The sequence below is a fragment of the Lutjanus erythropterus genome, chromosome 11 (assembly GCF_056507025.1).
Source record: "Lutjanus erythropterus isolate fLutEry1 chromosome 11, fLutEry1.hap2, whole genome shotgun sequence".
Lineage (NCBI taxonomy): Eukaryota > Metazoa > Chordata > Actinopteri > Lutjaniformes > Lutjanidae > Lutjanus > Lutjanus erythropterus.
Window position 1 is genome coordinate 14,004,374 of NC_139327.1, and position 21,086 is coordinate 14,025,459.

General features: G+C 39.0%; 1 protein-coding gene across 2 annotated transcripts in view; it reads left to right on the forward strand.

Moving 5' to 3' along the window:
* Nucleotides 1-21,086, forward strand: part of LOC146318751 (roundabout homolog 2-like) — a 126,282-nt gene that overhangs the window by 52,959 nt on the left and 52,237 nt on the right. For both annotated transcript variants that reach the window (XM_084730872.1, XM_084730873.1), the window contains exons 3-6: nt 14,934-15,091; nt 15,212-15,332; nt 16,145-16,283; nt 19,620-19,756. In XM_084730872.1, the coding sequence (XP_084586998.1) occupies nt 14,934-15,091; nt 15,212-15,332; nt 16,145-16,283; nt 19,620-19,756 (555 nt within the window). The remainder of the gene's footprint in view (nt 1-14,933; nt 15,092-15,211; nt 15,333-16,144; nt 16,284-19,619; nt 19,757-21,086) is intronic.

The following is a 21,086-nucleotide window of genomic DNA, read 5'->3' on the forward strand; positions in this document are numbered from 1 at the left end:
GGAGGTGTGAGGGGAGAATAGGGAGGAAGACTGACAGGGGATGAAGAGAGAGATGATTAACTTGAAACGTGAATGTCTGCAGCATAAAGATGTTGATGGATTGAGCAGGTTTATCTCCTGCGTGTGTACGTGAGAGAGACGAAAAGATGTTATATGCGATAGTGTTTGCACACGTACCTCCCTCTGTGTGTGTCAGTGTGTGTACCTTCACCCACAAGCGCATGAATATGCATGTGTGTGTTCACACGGGGAGCGACGTGCTCTCCGGGTAGAGACTGATCACCCCATGATGGGCGATCACTGGAAGATTGGACTGATTTTCCATACCTATCTGTCTATGGAAATGTCATATATAAAAAATGTATGCCATTTTCTGAAGTGGCACCGCAGTCTTTCTTCTGATAGATAGTGCATTTTAATCGGCTTAGGCGCTTTACGTGATGGAAGAGGCGGAATAAGATTCTGGGAAGGTGTTGGAGAGCGGCAGGTCAGTGACAACATCTGTCCTCTGTATACGTACAGGACCTGTGCTGGGTGGCCTTTGCTTCACCAGGGGGTTTGCAAGGATGTGATTAACAGAGATTTGGGGTGAATAATCTTCTAAGCTGCTCAGTGGAGCAGCGGTGATGGGGGCTGGGGTGGAGATGGGAGGAGCTTAGGGTTACTGACTCATATACATGGAACCCCTCCTCATGGAAGGTGACTTGTGGCTTTTAAATGCTTGACTGGGACCCTACTGATACCTCGACATCATAGGTAACCAGTCTCTCAGATACCATATATGACAACCAATAAGTATCAATGCTAACATTTTTCTTACAATTTCTTGTTTGCTACAATTGTGTAGTTTGTTCATTAGAGAACAGTGACAAGTTTATTTTTTATTTGGTCAAAACTAAATTTAAAGGTCCAATGTGTAAGATTTAAGGGATCAGTAGAGTGCTGCAGGGATAACATATTTTTTAGGCCAGCCCAGAATTCTGGTCAAGATACTTTTTTGGTTGGCGAGATAATGTCCACAAATTAACACAACTTTTTGGATTTTTGAAGCTTAAACGCAATCACCAGACACAAAAAGCTAACATTAGGCTGTAAACAGACACCACTACAGTCATGTGACCCCCATTAAGTGACAAGTGTTCAGCATGATGCCGTTTAATGTTGCAACGACCACTGTAGTCTCATTTAGCCACCTTTTTTAACTCATATAAAGGTTTCAAAATTCACAAGCTGGGTATTTACTGATGTATTTTATGTCATGGAACAAAATGTGACGTTTGTGACAAATTTGATTGTTTAAGCTTGTGTTAACTACAGACTTTATTTCAGGTAAATAATGAAAAATCTAAAATCTAAAAAAAGCTACTGATTTTGAGATGAGGGAAGTGGAAATCCTAATATGCTAGCTCATTTCCGTGACTCATTCTTGCAACACTCTGTAGCTCATGAATGGAAAGAAAAAGAAGGGGAAACAACACCGGAAATTTTAAATTTCAAAATAAAGGTCTGAATATAAACATCTGAACATGAAGAATTATATAAATAAATTTTTGTTTCCAATGCTAGGGGAATGACAAAAATCTCCCTGTTGTATCTTAAATGGTATTGAATATTGATATGTTTCTGTGTATTGTATTGAAGTTAAAAATTCTAGTATCCTGACAACATTATAAGTAGCAAGAAATTACAGAGCATAGATTCTTAGATACTGTTTCTTGCAATTTCTTATTTGCTGCCATTACATAGTTTGTCCACTAGGAGTATGTTACTTGGTCAAAACCAAATTTAAGGTATCATATTGTTTGTTTATAAAAAAGAAAAAGAAAAAAACTAATTGGCTGATACACATATCTCAAATATCAACACTGGTATCTCTAAAAATCCAGTATTAGTATTTTATATTGGCCCTCCCTGATCAATGGTGTACTGGCCCTCTGGCATACCAGGAAAAATCCTGGTGGGCTGCTGCATCAGTGGTCATTCAGGGTGTGCATGAAAGCGTGCCACCCACGTGTTCCAGGACAGGCTCACTGGTCAATCACAATCAAGTAAGCAACCCCCACTACCCGCCCACTCCCCAGGCTAGTCCCAGCCGATAAGTCCCTGTCCACCCCTGTCCTGACACCAGCCCTGTGTGTAACGCGGTGGATGGGTTTGGGTGGTGCGGGGGCTTCACCTCCAGGTCACATGAACCTTGTGTACTACACTCATATTCCATCATTTCAGTTCATTTACTCATTTAGAGATCAAAGGTCAAATCTGTGCAATCAGAGCAACAAAGCGTACCATATTTTATCAGTTAATGCGGTAGCATGACATTACCATATTAATTAGTTTTCTTTTGTGCCGAATGCCAGCAGTAGTGGGGGTGTGGTGCTCTGCTTCATAGCTGCAAGCATTTTTTTTTTTTTTTCAAATGCATTCATACATATCTATATACTATCCAAACATGCACATATTGTGGCCCATCTGTATGTACCCGTGCAGAGAAGGTGGAACCAAGATGTTGTGGTAAACACAGCTTAGTAGCAGCATCTCTGGTGGCCATCAGGAGATGTGTTTGATCATGCTGGATGGTATAGATTATCTCAGATGATTTTTGCTTTCTCCAACACCATATTCCCCCATTAGATCCCATAAAAGTCCAGGCTATGGGGAAATATGATATTGCCTCTTATAGTGTATATACAGCCAAGATTTTCCATGCATCATCACTTCAGGACATAAAGAGCAAGAGCGAAAGTGGTTGCTAGAATTACAGGGAAGGTGTAGAAAAACAGATTAAGCCCTTTTTTTAACCTTTAAAGGTCTGCGAGAGAATGCATTTAGCTTTTGTTTATCCAGTTCATTCCATTGCGCTGATGACGAAGATGATGGCTGTGAAACACAGCAGCGTGCATAATTTCAGTTAGAGAAGACGAGTACATGGAGGAAAAGCTCTCTCCCTGGGTGACCGCTGCTTTAGTGAAACAAGGCGGATAAAAGGCTAGATTCTGATCCCTGACTCATTTTCCAGCTCATGTTGTACATCTCCACAATATTGCTGTAAGGGACTATGATATCCATGGTTTTTGAGAGAAAAAAAGCAATCATCTCTTTCTATATTTTTATTTCTTCCATGTTTTCTCTCTTTACTCTTCATATTGCTCCAGTGAGAGCCAACGCAGTGTCCACATTTATGAGCATGGGTCAAATGTACTGTACCTTTAAGCCCTTTAAATTGGGGCAATCAGGGCCACTTGTAACAAGGGGCAATTGTAACACACCCATTTCCTCCAATCAGAAACAAGTTTGACCGATGACACAGTGTTTTTCCTCTGCTATCTTAAGTTTAGACGACTGTGAATTTAAACTTACATCAATTGTATCTGTAGATCATTGATTAAAAATTAAGATGTACATACTGCCAAGGTAGGTGTTGCAAGCTAGCATATGAGATTTTATTGTGGCTGCAAGATTGGAGGCACTTGAAACGCTGTGTTACAATAAATAAATGCAAAATTACTTTTAACTTAATTGAAACTATTAAAATCTAGTTACTACTAAAATGGCTGCAGATTCTTCTGCTAAAATAGAAATTTTTAGATTTTGGCTTTGAATTCATATTGTCTGATACTCTATCTTGAAGAATTTGAACCATAAAGGCCTCAAAGAAATCTTACACTACAGCAGTAATGTGGTTACTTTAAGGTGTGTTTTTATTTGAGATTCAGAGGGTTTGTATGACTTATTTTTTCAGTGTTCTAATTGTGCCCAACTACTCTTACAACTGCCCCCACCAAGGGGGCAATTATAACAGTCTGACTTATTGGATTAAATTTAATATCATAATCTTGTCCTTATACATGAAAATATATAAATTGTATTGTTAATTATTGCACACATATATGTTTCTTACATCCAATTTGACTAGTGTAATTCAAATAGTGAGTGTGAATTATGAATGAAAATGTAAAAAATGTCACAATTGCCCCAGGTCTCCCCTACTCAAGTAGATAGTAAAACAGAATTATAATTAATGAGGAGACATTCAAATGCAAAATCATCAACTAAGGTCATGTACAAATGTTTGCATAATGCCATCCATACAAATGCATCTGGACTTACAGGTGTAAGTAGATGAGATAGTGAGTGGAGCAGGCAGGGGCATATTTTCATAGGTTAGTCTGAGAGATAGAGGAATGTATTCTAGTGAAGAAATGCACGCAGACAGGAGTAATTAATTATAGATGTGAAAATGTGGTCTGAGGGAATGCTGTTACTGTAACCAGAGGCATGGCAAGTGAGAAATAAGGGGAATGGAGATGTGGGGGAAGGAGGGGGAAGGGAGAACCCTCCTCCTATACCATCCACAACTTCAATTTACATTACATGACAAGAGAATGGAGGTTAATTAAACATGACAATGGTGGGGCGTTTATTGTTAACCCTTCACAGTGGTTGACTGGCTCCTAACTCAAAGGCCAAAGAATGCATAACAAATATGTTTTAGTCTACCCCAAAGTGTAAATTCATAATTCAAATATCTCACGAAAACAGAGGTTATGAGTAAAGATATGGGCACTGCGGTTGTGCGTGGTAACATTTTGGTGAAAAGGAAAAATGTAAAAGCCATTTCTATGTTCAAGACCAAGGCTATACTCTTAGAAATAAAGGAGCTAACTAGAACCTTGAAAGGTTTTTTTGGTTTGTTCTCACCGGGGGACCCGTTTTGGTTCCTGATACATCATTTTGCAAAGGTTCCGCCTGATGTCCTCTCAGAGGCTTTTACCTAGCACTCAATATAAAGGGTTATACTTAGAACCATCTGTGAAAGGTTCTACCCAGAACCCCATATGGGAAGTACAACCCAATATGGGGTAGTGGTTCCACCCACCCAGTCTCTGTGGGGGGGTTCTAGCCAGAACCTTTCCACATTTTAAGGGTGCTAACAAGAACTCACACATGGGAAGAACCATTTTGTATCTCGAAGGCTTATCTAGAAGATGCAAAGAACTCTCACTACTGAGAACCTTTACATTGCAGTGGTTTCATTTAGAACCTACCCAAGGGATTCTGCCCAGAACCCTTTTCTATCCCTAAGATTCCATCTAGAACCTGCCAATGGGGTTCTGCTGAGGATCCTGTTTTTCCAGAGATTTAATTCAGAACCTACCAGAGGGAATTCTACAGTGAATCCTTTTATATCCCAAAGGCTTCATCTAGAACCCACCCTGGAGGTTCTACAGAGAACCATTTTAAATTTCAAGGGTTTCATCTATAACCTACCCAGGGGGTTCTTTTATATTTCAATGGTGTAATTTAGAACGCACCCAAAATATATCTTTATCTTTTTTTCCTCACAAAAGGGTTCCTCAGAAGCCAGTGGTGCTGGGTAGAACCTCAGCCCTTCATGAGGAACCCTTTTAAAACCCTTATTTCTAAGAGTGCAGACGTAACAGTGGGAAACACAGCATTCACCATTCAATTCTGCCTCTGTTAGCTATTATATTCATGCAGAGTTTCTATAAAATAAATTGCATGTAAAACTCTGCTAAATTTTGTGTTGCCACAGGCGTGCTCACTTTTCACCGTACATCTATTTCCAACCTTCATATTGATGCTAATTGGACTCGACACTAATGATGCCAAAAAAGCAAAGCGAAGCAGTGCTAGGTTTTTCTAGCTGCCTGCATATAATTTTGGAGACTGCTGACTTCTGTTACCATGGAGCTCCTGATCTAACCCTGCCTTCGAGATTAGATTTTATGTCGGGTTTCAAAAATGGAAATGAACTTGGGTCATATTTATCGCTGATAAAATAAGTTTTTTTTTTTTTCATATACTCAAGGAGTAAATAATGCAAATTAGAAGTGAAAGTTATATCCAACCAATGAGGTATTACAATGAGACTTGAATCACTGAAGAATTCATTCCAAACCAATGCTGATTTTCATTTTGTCTTTGTTTTTGTTTTTTCTCCATAAACATCACACCCCAAATACATGTTTCGATTTGCTGGGTACCATATTCTGTCTGTGAAAGTGGTCCTTGATTTACTTATGTAGGGATAGAATTCTAATAGGTAATGTACGCTTGTGCTGGGCTTGTAGCCTCGGGGGACATTGTGTAAACGTTCCTCATCTCCCCGCTGATCGTAGTCCTGACTGATTGCTGATGACTTTTTTAGGGCACAGACACGTTAAGTTGTTTATTTATTCAAAAAAAAAAAATCCCCAATGCAAATAGCTCTCTCTACTCTATATTTTTCCTCCCCAGACCCACCCCCCTGTGTCTGTGTAAGTGAGTGTGTGTGTCGGCACATCTGTCTTGGTTTTTGTGTCTGCCTCTTAAACAGCGATGATATGTTTGTGGTCATCAGCAAAGTTTGTGATATAAGAACAGGGCAGCTGTTTTGTTTTGTATGCATATGTGTGTGTATATGCATCTGTGTGTGTTTTATGCATGTGACAGATATGGGACATCCTTGACTGCTGTTGAGAAAGTGACACACCCCTACAGGCAATTGTGTTCAGAAAGAATCTTCAGCAAAGTCCAAACCACAATTTAGCAGACCACTGTCATAAGACATCACTGAGCTGTTCTAATGCATTTTCTGTCACTGGATCGCTAACATAAACGTTTAGACAGTATTGTGGTTATTTTAGCATTGCAATGGCGGAGATAAGGCTCATTTCTCCATATGTGGAAAACAAAGACATATTTTGAGTTGAGTTGAGCTGATGTCCTACTGAGTTGACAAATGTAATTTTTTTTTTCATTTCACAGCATAGTTGTAATAAATAGCTGTTTATTTTTTTTTAAAGTGGCTTACAGTTCTCTTAATGCTAATACAATTACACATTTTTAAACTATGGAGTTGACATGTTATGGTTGAGACACATCTGATAGCAATAATAATTAATAAATTTATTAAAAAATATGAATCTTACCTGTGCTTGAGTAGTGTTATCATAGTTTTGGGGAAATCTGACAGAGTTCACAAAAATCTGGGACACAAAGGGCCAACATTTCCTTACAAAAAATGATTTTTAAAGATTATTATAATAGCTCATTTTTACACCTATGGTATCAGTAGGTATTATTATTTTTAGATTTTGAACATTTAGCACATTTTAAAAAATTTTGAAGTTCTGAATTCTTGTCTGGGACAGGGGTGTTTTCTGTGAAAAAGTTTAGAAATTAAAGCTAATTAAAGCAAACCAAAATATTTCATAAATTACAAATATTTCATGTATGTAATTCCTTAAGTAATACATTTTCACCAAAAATGGCATTCAAAATGTTGCTATTAATAATTTTTGAAGTTTTTTCTTTACATTACTTTTCCCAATTTTCAAGAATAGGTGAGAATTGAAATTGCTATTTAACTATTTCTACCACCTAATTGCTGTTTCAGCCTGCTACATGGCGAGCTTTGTCCACATGCAGCACATCACTTCCACACTGCATCTGGATTCCTGGATGGAAATGCAGCCATCTGTTACATGCACAGCTCAGGTGTTAGTGTCTTCATCTTTCCTCTCTACTCATAAACAATTCTGTTTCTTTTCGCCTCTGCAGTATTGGTATGCGGTACTACAGCAACGGTTTTCTTTTGGGTGGGGTGGTAAGGTGCGAGGTTGTAATGTATTCCCCCGCTGGACCACCAGCCTGCTTGCACAGGAACACACACAAGCACACACAAGCAAACAAGCAGATCACTACAAAATAAACAAAATGATGCATGAGTTAATTGGGATGTAATTCTGTCACCCATCGCCATCTGTCTGTCACAACTTGTTTATTTACCATTTTGTGTTATGAAGTGAATGAATGTCTTTTTCAATTAACCGATGTTCTGAACTGAGTCAATTAGTGCTAAATTAATAGGTCAAAAATGATTAGAAAATGCAGCTCCTTAATCGCTTCAGAGTTTGCATCTCACCAACTCTCCTGTTTCTTTCACAAACGCATGAGCACATGTGGGTACGCTGGGAAAAATTACTACCGGTCTAATTTTGTATTCTGGTTAGAGTGCATTTAAAGGTCCAGTGTGTAAGATTTATGTGAGTGTCTTGGCAGATTACAGCATAAATGGAATTAATATTTATGAGAATTTTTCATTAGTGTATAATCACCTGAAAATAAGAATTGTTGTATTTTCATCACCTTAGAATGAGCCATTAATATCTAGAGCCATGTTTCTACCGTAGCCCAGAACAGACAAACCAAACACTGCCTTTAGGTAGGGCTTTGGCACATGCTTGGAAGGGGAGGGTGAAACGAGGTGTTTGCAATTTCCAGGCAGACCACAAGATGCCATTAAATCCTACACACTGGTCTTGTAAAACTATTCTGACACCTTGTATAGGTGTACCTAGGCACAGTGGTGTTTTGAGCCTTCTGGTTCAGTGTGTTAGGATGCTAAAATTAGCTAATTAGTACCAAAGATGCCGTTCCAAAGAACTGTGACAATGATGTGAAAGGTATACATTTCCTTTCTCTTAAGTGGGTGTGGTCGAGTTGAGTGTTGCGAATGTTGTGCGAATGTGTGAAAGCAGATACAGTACACTGAATTTGATGTTTGCCCCTTATATTGTTATAAAGTCTATTTGTCTCACCAGATTTCCCAAGAGTGTGTTGCTGAGACAGAGACAGGTCTCAAATTAAGTTATTTGTTGATTTTCTTCTGATTTGTCCGTCTGAAAGTAACATTTTAGTGTCAGAATGTTTTAAAAATACGTGGCTTGTGGAAGATTGGCCCAGTATTTACTTTGGTGACTGCTGGGTGAAAGGTAGTCGTGACCTGTGCTCATAGTCACTTCTCAGGGCCTACTGCTAATTTCCAAAAGCTAGCAAAACCCACGTGGCACAGATGTTTCTGAACTGCCTCTGTTAGTACTGAGAGCAAACTGTAGCTAAGGATGATGGGAATGTCATTCAGTTTGCAAGTATTTGGTAATAAACAAAAGTATTGGTCAGATCTGGAGTTGCTGATGGTGTTAAAGAAAAAAAAATCTGTGGGCAATATGATCAAAATCACAGTATTTTTGACCAATTTGATATTTATGATAACTATTGGTGCTTTCACCAAATAATAACACAATCTTTTTGATAAATAATCATCAGTAAGGTGGATATATAATGACTAAGGCGATAAAGGCAAATAATATTTCAGAAAATTACATCACTTTACTGTGATGCAGTCTTTAAACCAGGAAAAGACAAGACACATGGCTTATCACAATATAATGATGTCCAAAGTCCAAGACAGTGACTAGTCATATCATGATATCAATAGGATATAATATATTACCCAGCCCTGCTGTGGAAATGGAAATGAAAATGAAATGTCATGACAATCCATCCAATAATTGTCAAGACATGTAAAATATGTCAGCCTCATGGTGGTAATAGAGGAAAAGTCAAGGGATAGCAAGTCAGTAGGATTCCCCCTCTAGAGACCATTAATAGTTGTAGAGATATTCAGTCTGACTTGCATCCTTGAAGAGAGACGCAGCAGTAAATGCATGCAAGCTTAATGGACGCATAAGACATTAAGTGTACCAGAGAAAATAATAAATGCATTGTCTGGTAGACATACTGCAACATTTTGAAACTGTGTTGGAATAAACAGGCTGCTCTAAATCCAAGTATTTGGTACCAAATTGGATAATTCGGGGAGCTTGCGAGCTGAGCAACATGCATCAAGATCTCAAGTGGGATCTTCATGGATTTGATGTTGTTGTGAAATGGTGAAATTAGATTTCTTCATGGAGTGCTGATGTAGCTGAAGAGGGTCTCAAGAAATCAGGAATAAGATGGAATATCGAAAAATTTACAACGACCACGCAACCCCCCTTTCTCCCGTTAATCATATAATGAGTCCCTGTATAGCTATTCATATTCAGATATTTCCACCTTGTCACATATTTTCACCACCCATTGTGCCATGAAATGAAGCCCATTTACAAATCATTCTCCTTCTGATTTGATAAATGAAACTGGTGAACGAGTGAGCCCCCTGAATAGCTTGTTTGAATAATTGAGCAATACTCAATCAGACAACATTAGGCAGCAGTGGCGGCCCCGCCATCTGAAATAATTACCACCCGACAACAGACTACACATGGGTGCTGCCTCCACAGGGGTTCCACATTTGAAACCAATAGATTAGAACAACACCACCCCCACCTCCGCATCTCGCATGCCTTCATGAGCACCACCTACAGAAACCTGCAGAGGCCAGACACCCGCAGCAGTGTCGGGGGTGTGGGATAGCTGTCATTGCGGTGGGGTAATGCATACTGTCAGGACTGAATAAATCAAAACCACAGAGGCAACAGTATTTATGTATTTGGACAAAGACCCCACCCCCGTACCTTGCAGGAGTCTATTACCAAGAGATTGTGTATAATAAGTTATTCACTTCCCATTTATTCAGACATGATTTATGATGTACACCTCCAATCATAAAACAAATGAAAACCTTCACCTATTTTTCTTGGTAATTTCAAGGTGATGTTCAATGTGGGAGCTGAGACAAGAAGTAAAATGAAGAATTTGGGGACTTTTAAATTATGTACCTATAGAAAACCACATTATGTATATGTTTCACAGCAACCATATTGATATGAAATAGTCCTATAAACACAGGTGTTACTGATTGTACTGATTAAGGCTCTGTTCCATTTAGTGTATGGAACAGGACTTTAAAGTTACCAAGAACTCAAACTCAATGTGCAAGTTTTTTTTAAATTATTATTACATATATACATACATATGTCCTAACAGTCATGATAAAGGCAATTTTTAGACATTCTCCAGTATTTTTAATGACATTTTAGAGTTTCCCTTTTCCTGGAAAACACTTAAAAATTGTTAATAACCCATCCTGCGCTCTGGGGGCATTACTAACTTACTTCAGGTCATTTAATTATAGAACATTCCTGATGGACGGATAGCTTTAGCAGCTTACTTATTGCTGAAGTAGCTAACTGTAACTGTTAGCTGCCACAACAGAATCAGGCTCAGCTGCCTTCCAGTGAACCTGACAACAGGAAAAATAATACCAAGGTCATTTAAAGAGTTTCCTGACGGGAAGATAGCTTTAGTTGACGCTTAAGTAAGTTAGCTAACAACTAACTCTTTTTAGCTTAGTTAGCTGGGACTCAGCCATGTGGTGCTGGGAGCCAAACCCAGCACAAAAACCACCTCAGTACTTGTTCCCTGTCGTCAGATTGGTTGATCTCTGTTTTGATCCCAGTCCAGCCATGTTCACTGGTAGCTCTCAGTCTGGGAAGAATCAGCTAATAGGACCGCTGTCCCTCTTAGCATTACAGGGGCGTAACGCACAGTGCTATTGGATAATGTAAATGCCAATCAATGTCTCCAATCTCCCAGCTACCTGTTTTATAGGAAACATGTAACCAATAAGCACTCAACTCATACCACACTTACATGGAAGCTTTAATTAGCACCTGTGTTTGCCCTACTATTTCATGTCAAAATGGATCTTATGAAAAAGCTCTATTATTGTTTGCTTCTTTTGTTAGCAAAAGGTTTTCAGATTAGTGCCACAGACACTCTATTGTTCAGTTAAATTATCAGCACCACGCAATACCTATTCTCTGCCTCACGTTTGTGTAATTGGGCTTTCACGTCTTGTCTTGAATTATACAGTTTCCCTCTGTGTGTCTGGGTTTCACAGTCTCTTGAGACAAGCTGCTGTTACAGAAGCATCTTTAATGTGACAACGCAGGAACAGGAAGGTAGTGTGACTGGATGTGGAGTGTTTTGTCTATGGGATGGGTCACTAAGCGTATATAGTGCCATGTGACAGCCAGCTAGGCATATGTCTGTGCCAAAGTAGTGTCTGCAACTGAGCCTCGCGTACTGCAGCACAGACAGGATGTGATTGACAGCTGGGCCAAAGGGCCTTTGGCTCCTTCCTGATTTTCTTTCTCGCTAGAGGTGTCCTCTGGGACTTAGAATTCATGCTACAGTATATCAGCAGAACAGCTTATGGCTGTAATGAGGATGAAAAGCAAACTGAACACTAAGCCAAGTTTTTTTTTTCTTTCTGTGCTGCTCTGAGTTTTACAAACTATCATTTAGTTTTAGTTATGCACCATGCATTTCATTTGCATTAGACATTTCTTGGAAAACAAGTCACAACACAGACAGCAGTTTTCTTAGCTGGTGTACACTCTTAATAATAACTAGAATCAAAAAGGATTATTCAGCTTCTCCCCATGTATTTGGTTCTTGGTAGAACCTTTTATATTCACTTGGAATCCTTTCAGAGGTTTTACCTAGAACCCAACATAAAGGGTTATAACTAGAACATTTGTGAAAGGTTCCATCCAAAATCCCCTATGAGAGGTTCTGCAGAGAACCCCTCTATGGTGTAATGGTTCCACCCACCTATCCAGAACATTTCCACTGTCTAAGGGCATTGACAAGAACCAATACTGAGGGTTCTACTGAGAACCCTTTTTGTATTCCAAGGGTTTCATCTAGAACCCGCCCAGGGGGATCTAAAATATATATTCGCGTCTTACCCCCTTCTAAGGGTGCTAAAAAGAACCCACCTTGGGTATTCTGCTAAGAACCCTTTTATATCCCAAGGGTTTCATGTAGAACCAACCCCAGTAGATCTAAAAATATATTTAAGGGTTTTACCTATAACGCTCTTGTCTTACGAGGGTTCTACGGAGAATCATCTGAGAAATGTTCCTCCTAGAATCTCCTATGAGATGTTCTACAGAGAACCCTTCAGTGGCGTAGTGGTTCCACCCAAAACCATCTCTAGGGGTTTTATCCAGAACCTAATCTCCTTCCAAGGGAGCAAACAAGAACCTACACAGGCTTTTATACTGAGAACTCTGATATTCCAAGGGTTTCATCTAGAACTCACCCAGGTGGTTCTGCCAAGAACCCTTTTATATACTTTTTCTCCAAAACTGAGACAATCCTGTACATAAATAGTATAACTGCAAAGAGAAAACAGTAGAAATATTTTCTTAGCTGATGTTTTCTGTGCACAGCAAGTGTGAATTAAAATTAGGTTCAGTTTTTCCAACAATAATGTTATTCATTATCCCTGAAATGACACGTAACAGCCAATTTTATATTCACAAGCTGGTAAGTCTTTACAACCATATTATTTTATTTTCACAGCCACGATTGTTGTCACACAGGGTGCTTTAGTATTTAAATTTGGCCTACAGTACGACTTTTCACAAAAACAACATGTCATGATGTATTAATGCAAAGCGGCCACTACTCGTTGCAGGATCTAAATCATGATCTCTATTTTTAACCATAAGCCCAGTGATGGCTTACAGTACAGTCGTTCCTCTAGCTACTTAAAGTGGCGGCTTTTGAATTGATATTTGGGATAACAGTTGTGACAGAATGGGGAAGTTTTGAAGCCGTAACCTTTTTAACGTAGCAGCAGCAGCAGGCTCATACCTCTGTTCAAAATGCATGAGTACGGCTTTTACAGGCATAGCTTGACAATGCTTGATGTTCTCGCTCCTTTGAACACACGAAAAAAAAGACATTCCTGCCATGGATATATTAAAATGCATGTCCAACAGAGGAATAATGCAGAAAAAATGGAATTCTAATGAACTAAAGGTGTGTGCGTTCAAGATTTAAAAAAAAAAGGCATGTTTTACCATCCATATTTCAAGTAGCTGTCACAGTTTCAGGCTCTTTTTTAGTATTTATGAAGTTGTTGTCCCTCTTCTGGCTACAGTATTGATTCCTCTCAAGGAAAGTTTGGAGGGTTTTCAGTGAATTTTTTAAAAGAAACACTATTTCACGCTTTAACAGAAATGTCTCAGTGACATTTGCTGCTGTTAATGAGATATTTTGAAACTATTTTACCCCTGGTCTTAAATGCAGCCTTGCACCTGTTCCCTAGTCATTTCATAAAGCTACGCAGAAGAGTGTTTGATTCAGTCAATATCCATGGTCACTGCTGCTTTCTCTTCCAGTTTGCACATGCAGTGGTGCAGCCTCTTTTCAAGTAACCAAGGTCTGACCCTCCATACACAAACTGCTGTTTTCATCCGTTTCAGAAAAAAAATCAACCCAACTGGTACATTTTTTAAACAAAATAATGCATTTGAAAATGTAACTCACTCACATTTCACAGCACATTTACTGTTATCAGCCTTGGACTTTGCTGGTCTCCAGTAAATATTTGGTTACACACTGTAGAGTAGGCCACTGCATTTTATGAGTTATATATTCAGGGATTCAAGGACATTTATTATCATTATACAACACAGTGGCTTATAAATAATATTTATAGGCTGTTCCGTTATATGACACATACCTCAATTTACGCATTTTTCTAAAATAGTACGATACAAATTCTCAAATGGGGTAAACATGATGATCTTTTAGAATCTGAGGCATGGTAGAAAAACATCACATAATTTTAATATTATGACAATATTTTAGGGGTGACTGTTGGTGCTTTCACAAAATATAAACATAATGAGAATTTCGATAAATAATCATCAGCAATATGGATATAAAGATACATAACTTTTTTTTTCTTTACTTTTACATGTCTTGCTCTTCTTCTAGGTGTCTTTCTTATGTATGTTGTACTGTTAATCCGTCCTGGCTTTACACGCTCTTACATTTAGCCGGTGAGATCAAAGAAGAGCCCATACGCCCTCAGGGGGACAGCTGTATTATTAAAGACTGAGAGATTGCTGAGGGTCCTGTGAGGCGGTCTTGATAGAATTGTCTTTGGACTCTCACATTAGAAAAAGGTGGTAGGGGTCAGTACACCAAAGACAGTCTCAGTCTCATAGCCACTCTCTGGATCACATAATGGAATCTGATAAAACTTTAAGCTAATCAACTGAATGAGCCTCTCTTACAGTCGGGGTAACAATCCACGCTCTCTTTATTTTGTCTCATAGTGTTACGCGATGACTTCAGACAGAACCCCCAGGATGTGGTGGTGGCGGTTGGAGAGACTGCAAGTCTGGAGTGTCAGCCTCCTCGTGGGCATCCTGAGCCCACCACCTTCTGGAGGAAAGATAAAGCTCGTCTTGACCTCAAAGATGACAGGATCACGGTGGGTTACTCTGCATCACATACTCAGTGATTCACATGTTCACATTTACCTGGAACTCTGTCAGTGGAAAGCTCGTTGTATTGAACTGGTTCATTGTAATTACCTTTTGTTTTTTGTCAGGTTCGTGGGGGAAAGCTGACAATCTCAAATACCAAGAAGACTGATTCGGGTATATATGTGTGTGTGGCTGCCAACATGGTTGGAGAAAGAGAAAGTGAAAAAGCTCAGCTCTCAGTGTTTGGTAAGAAGTCTTACATACACTCTGTTTCAGGAATAAAGCATGACTTTTGGTCACACTTTATTTCACAGTACACTAATAAGAGTCAACAAGCTGAATTTTGTATGAATTTAGAAAAAAACTAGAAATACTTTGTTCTTTACTAGATAGTAGTTACACCCTAATTAGACACCATAAACGGTCCATTAATAAAACATAACAAGCCATAAAAAATAGACTATATTGCACTTTAGTAGAGGGTTATTAAGGACACAACAACAGAACTGTACTGTAAACTAAAAGTATATTTCTGTTAGACCCCTATCAGACTTTATTAGAGGGATATTATGTAAGAATTACAATAAAACTGTACTGTAAACTAAAATGTATTGCTTGCCACTGTTAGACCCTTATTAAACTTTCTTAGGAAGTAATTTGAGACACATTACAGCAGAGTTGCATTGTAAAGTGAAATGTATCTCTAATTACCCTCTAATAAAATCTAGTGATGGTCTTGTAAAGGGTCTAATATTGTCTAAGAACATAATATTTCAAGTTTTTTTCTAACATGATGCAGTGTAGGGCTCGTAAGATCTAATTAGTGTTTATGGTGTCTCATTAGGGTGTGGCTCTGTTTGTTTACTGACTAATAAAGACCATATTATTTCAATTTTTTGTCTAAAGTACAGCTTGCTATGTCTTATTAGTGAACTGTAGAATGAAGTGCGACAGGACATTTTTTCCCCCGCTATTAACCACACACCAGCACATACAGTATTTATCAGTCTGTCAAAAGTATATTTAGCATCCGTGTTATGTTTACTGCCCTCATCCAGAAAGACCAGTGTTTGTGCAACGGCCTGTGAACCAGGTGGTCTTAGTTGACGAGAGTGTAGAGTTCAGGTGCCAGGTCCACGGTGACCCGCAGCCCACACTGCGCTGGAAAAAGGAAGACGTGGATATTCCCCGTGGCAGGTGAGGCTAGTGTATAAATGTGTGTTGTGCAATAAAAGTCACGATGGATTAATGCTGAAGCACAGCTAATTGCAGTTGCTTGTAGTTGAACTGCACCACATTGTAGGTGTTCCTGTGGTTTGGTTCACCGACGTGCGCCCACATCATAAGCATATATTAACTGCTTTGCAATCCCATTAGAACACTTATTTTTTAAAGTCATTATCAGCCTGTCGTGTGGGTCTTAATCGTGCTGCTCAGTGCTTTATACTTTTAATTACAGCATGTCTCATTATACAATCTGGCCATCCATCAAAACCTTTTAATTTCTTCATGAGGTTTAAGCAGTTCTTATATTTGATGTTTAAGAAATCTGAAGCGGTGCATTTCCATATACTTTTATAATCTGGTTGACTGGTTTTATTCATGGCTCTGAACCATTCTCCTGCTTTAGGTGATGTAAATGTGACAGTCAAAACTAATTATAGATTATGTTCTTGGATATGTATTCAATTAGTACTAGAATTTCTATCAAGGAAATCAAGCATCAAGTAAATCAAAGACAAGGGTATTAAATATGGTATAGTAATGTGATGCTCAGGACCTAGTGAGTCAACTACATTAAATTGAACCCTTAGCCAAGCCACCAAAAGAAGGCTCCTCATTTCTAGCTGATGACCATGGATTGGTCCAACGGTGAAAAATGATGAGTATAATAGATGACAGAAATACACAAATTAACATGGGAAAGGGAAGGATTAGATTAGTCGACCTTAAGATGGTCACCCATTCAGAGCAGTGACATTGTGATTGCCGAGGAAGACATCCAGGACATCCTGGCTTAGATTTAAGAAAGCGAGCAGCAGCACTATCTGATTTTGCACCAGCCCACATCCTCATCCTCAAACCCTCCACATAACAAATTCAAATTTAACTAATTTAACTTGGCAAATGCAGTGGTATCTAATGGAATTTTTTAACTAGCAAATTTTGGTTCCCAATTTGTGCATAACATTCACTCAAAGTTTTCCCAACATAAAACCAGTGTTGTTGTTACATTGCCAAAATGATCCGGGAAGGTTAGTTGAATCTCTCAAGAAAGTAACTTAATTGTTTCACTTTGATGTTCCCTAGATGTTAAAACAGCAAATTTCTCTGCAACATCATTGTTACATTATCAGAACATTCTTGGAAGGTTAGCTGAATGTTCCAGGAAAGTTACTTGAACATTGGTCCTTAATGTTCCCTCTAAGTGGCCTTACATAAAACTAACGTTAAAGTTACATTTCAAGAATGTTTTGAGAAAGTTGCTTGGATATTCCAGGATGGTTACTTGACCGTTTCCGTTTAATGTTTCGTGGAAGTGAAAATTGTAACTTTGCCTCATGTAAAACAAACGTTTAACATTTACAGAACATTCTGTGAAGGTTGGTTGAATGTTCAGAAAAGGTTTCTTGATCAAGGTTACCCTGTATGTTCCCTGGATGTAAAAAGGATGTTTTTTGTATCATAAAAATAAAGTAGTGGTTGCATGTTACAACAGCAAGTTTTTCTGCTGTTATAATTAATGTAAAACTTACAGCATTCTGTACATTTGTACAACAATCTTGTAAAATTGTGCGAGGGTTACCTGAAAGACTACAGCAGGGAATGTTAGGGGAACATTACTAAAATGAACCCCTTGAATAATGCTATGCCATGTGGTTATTAAAACATATTGGGAATGTTATGTTGCACAAAAACAGCTGGACAATGTTCTTAGAACGTTGTGGGAGGTTTACCAAACAGAAACCTCTAAGGAACATCAGGGGTGTTAATGTCTTAGCTGGGTTTTACTGGAGGTAACATTACTGCAATTAGTAAACTAGTTAGCTGGACATGCTAACTTTAATGCTCATGTTAGGGCAGATAAAGACAAAGTTTAATCCATTCCTCACATGTGCTCTTGTGTTTTACATTTTTGTAAAACCACACTTAGATACAGTTGCTAATCTAAGACTGGACAGCTGCTGTTTGGAGGAGGGGCTACTAATAACCTGTCATCCCCTGAAAAAAGAGAACCATTTACTTGTGCTACAAGTTTAACTAACACCTGTTACAAGGCGTTGCTGCTTTAGGAAAACAGATTGGTGCCCTCCCCAGTGTGTCACAGTGTTAGAATATAGTGAGGCAGACTATAATAACTGTCTGTCTCTCTGTCTGGCAGTCTGTCTGCCTACCTGAGCTGTGCCCTCTACCTCAGCACCCCTTGACTCTAGAAACATGTCCTACTTTCAGACTCGCCTCGCCTCACTTCGCTCCTTCCACTCCTTTCATTCTTCTCCCAAACCCGTCAGCCTCCTGGGAAGTCTGTATCTGGGTCAGAGATGTGCTGTGAATGGAGTCCTCAGCAGACTCCGGACAGACCCCTCCACCCCCATCGATATTCTGCCCACACCCTTTTGGAACATCTATTTCAAATGTTACTTTTTCTCACCCCTTGTGCCATTTCTCTGCCTGACTTGCCTCCCATCTCTGAATCAGTATGGCTGGCTAGACAATTTCACAGGATCTCTCACGCCAAAAGGGACCCCAGAGAGGGGAGAGCCCGACTCCTTGCTCCTCCGCTCATTCTGTTTGTAGCTCCTCTGAGGCTCTTATCTAAACTCTGCTAGCTGAGATGTTTCTCTCACTCTAACTGCACCGCTTCTGGTGCCTTACAGTACGCTGCACTGGTGGATACACACTGATGCATGGAACATATCTATGAATTAGTCATTTCTCACTGCTCGGCTCATTCATCAAATTCAGTTTGTCAGACTGAGCCACTCCCTTACTCTCAGACTGTTTGTATGTCTCTCCTTCTGTCTCTGTCTCCTTTTTTCTTTTCCTTGCTCTCTCCTACACAGGCACACACTCACACACACACACACACACACACACACACACACACACACACACACACACATATAGTATAGCATACTGCATAGCCCACACCACAGTGGGTGGCTCGTCTTTATAAATATTGAAATAGTGGAACAGCTAGGGTTCCAGCTGAAAGCACCTTTCATTTTGCCATGCCTTCATCTCAGCGTAATTGCTCGCCTTTTTCTGCCTTCTGTAGCAGAGTGTGTGCAGCAGGGAGTCTTAATTGCCTTAGAAAGTCTGTCTTTATTCTATCAAAAATGACACAACCTTTATAAAAGCTTCTATCAAAAGCATCACACAAGTTTACACAACCTTGATTCGATTTCATTGTTTGTTGTTTGTGTTTACTTTATTGAAATGAACATTTTAATATGCATGAAATTGCGATTGATCTCCTGGTTTTATGAAATCAACACTTGACTCTGTGTCAATGCTCCTCCCTGTCACCAGGTATGACATCAGATATGAAAAAGACGATTTTCTGCTGCGGATAAAGAAAGCATCAGTCAGCGATCAGGGAACCTTCACTTGCCTCGCTGAGAACCGCGTGGGTAAAGTGGAGGCCTCTGCCTACCTGACGATCAGAGGTGGGTAACTGCCGATGGACTCACTTGTGGCAAAGCTCATAACCCATCCCTGATGTTTTTTGTATCTCCCAAAGCAGGCCGCAGGACAATCAGTTCTTTATTGCCCACTTTTACGAGCGTTATTGCCCCCCTGCTGAAAGGATGGGCTCGGCCTCAGCCTTTCTTTCATACAGTGGTCTGATGTAGTTGATTGTTTCAGATCTCCAGCTAGGCTCCAGATATGAACAATCTAACCAGCTCTAAGTGAACTGTTATGACTTCTCCTGGGGGGCTCATTCTACATCCAGCCCACTCGCTCCATATTCACACCATATCAATGAGAGGAAGCTATTTCATAGTAAAGGTTGATATTATAAAAATAAAAAATATTGCTATTTGGCAAGTCAGATCCCCCCTGCTTTCTGCTCTTTGCCATTATATCTGGAGGGCATGAATACAATGCTCATACAAATCAAGATAAGTAACAGTTCACTTGAAACCCACCAATAACACATTCTTAACACCTGAATAAGTATGTCATACATCATCATACATATTGTACATCACAGATCTCATTACATTAACTGTTCATTCCCTCTTTATTATATACTTCATGAATTGGATTCTTATTCTTGTTCCTATTACTCATGCATGAACTGTCCTGTACCTTGAAAAGATGTCCTGACCCAATCTTAGGATTGGTGTTTAAGCCAACAAGATTTATTTTTAGTGATGTATCCCTTATTTCATGCCAAATTTGTGTGTGTGCTTAGTAAAATATTAGAAGTTGTGTGAGTTAACACAGATCACTAATACAAAACCTGCCCCAAGGCAGTAAATACTGGGCAGTTTTTCAAAAAGACATGCAATCTTTTACAAGGAACTGATCAATAAAGGGAAAAAGTGGACCATAACTGAACCTATTTAGGTATTTGTGTTGTTATATTTTCACTAGCTGTGATATGTTTCTGAATACTTTCACTGATTAATATTTTTATTGGGTTGATGGTGAATGAAGCTACATGCTTCATATCAATTATTCAGATTTGGAATAATTATAATTTACTATTTAATCAGCTGAATTATATGAAGCATTGTTTCATTTGCGTAAGACACTCAATATATAAACAGACAGAGGTGTGGACTTGAGTAATATGTCTTGGACTAGAGTTAGACTTAAGTCACAGATTTGATGACTTGAAATTTGGCTTGCAAACTCAAAAAAGACTTGTGATTTGACTTGGACTTGAACACCAATGACCACAACCTTCCCCCAAGCCAAAAGATTCAAAAGTAAATTATTTTAAAAGTGCCATGAATAATTGATTCATGGCACTTTTAAAATAATTTA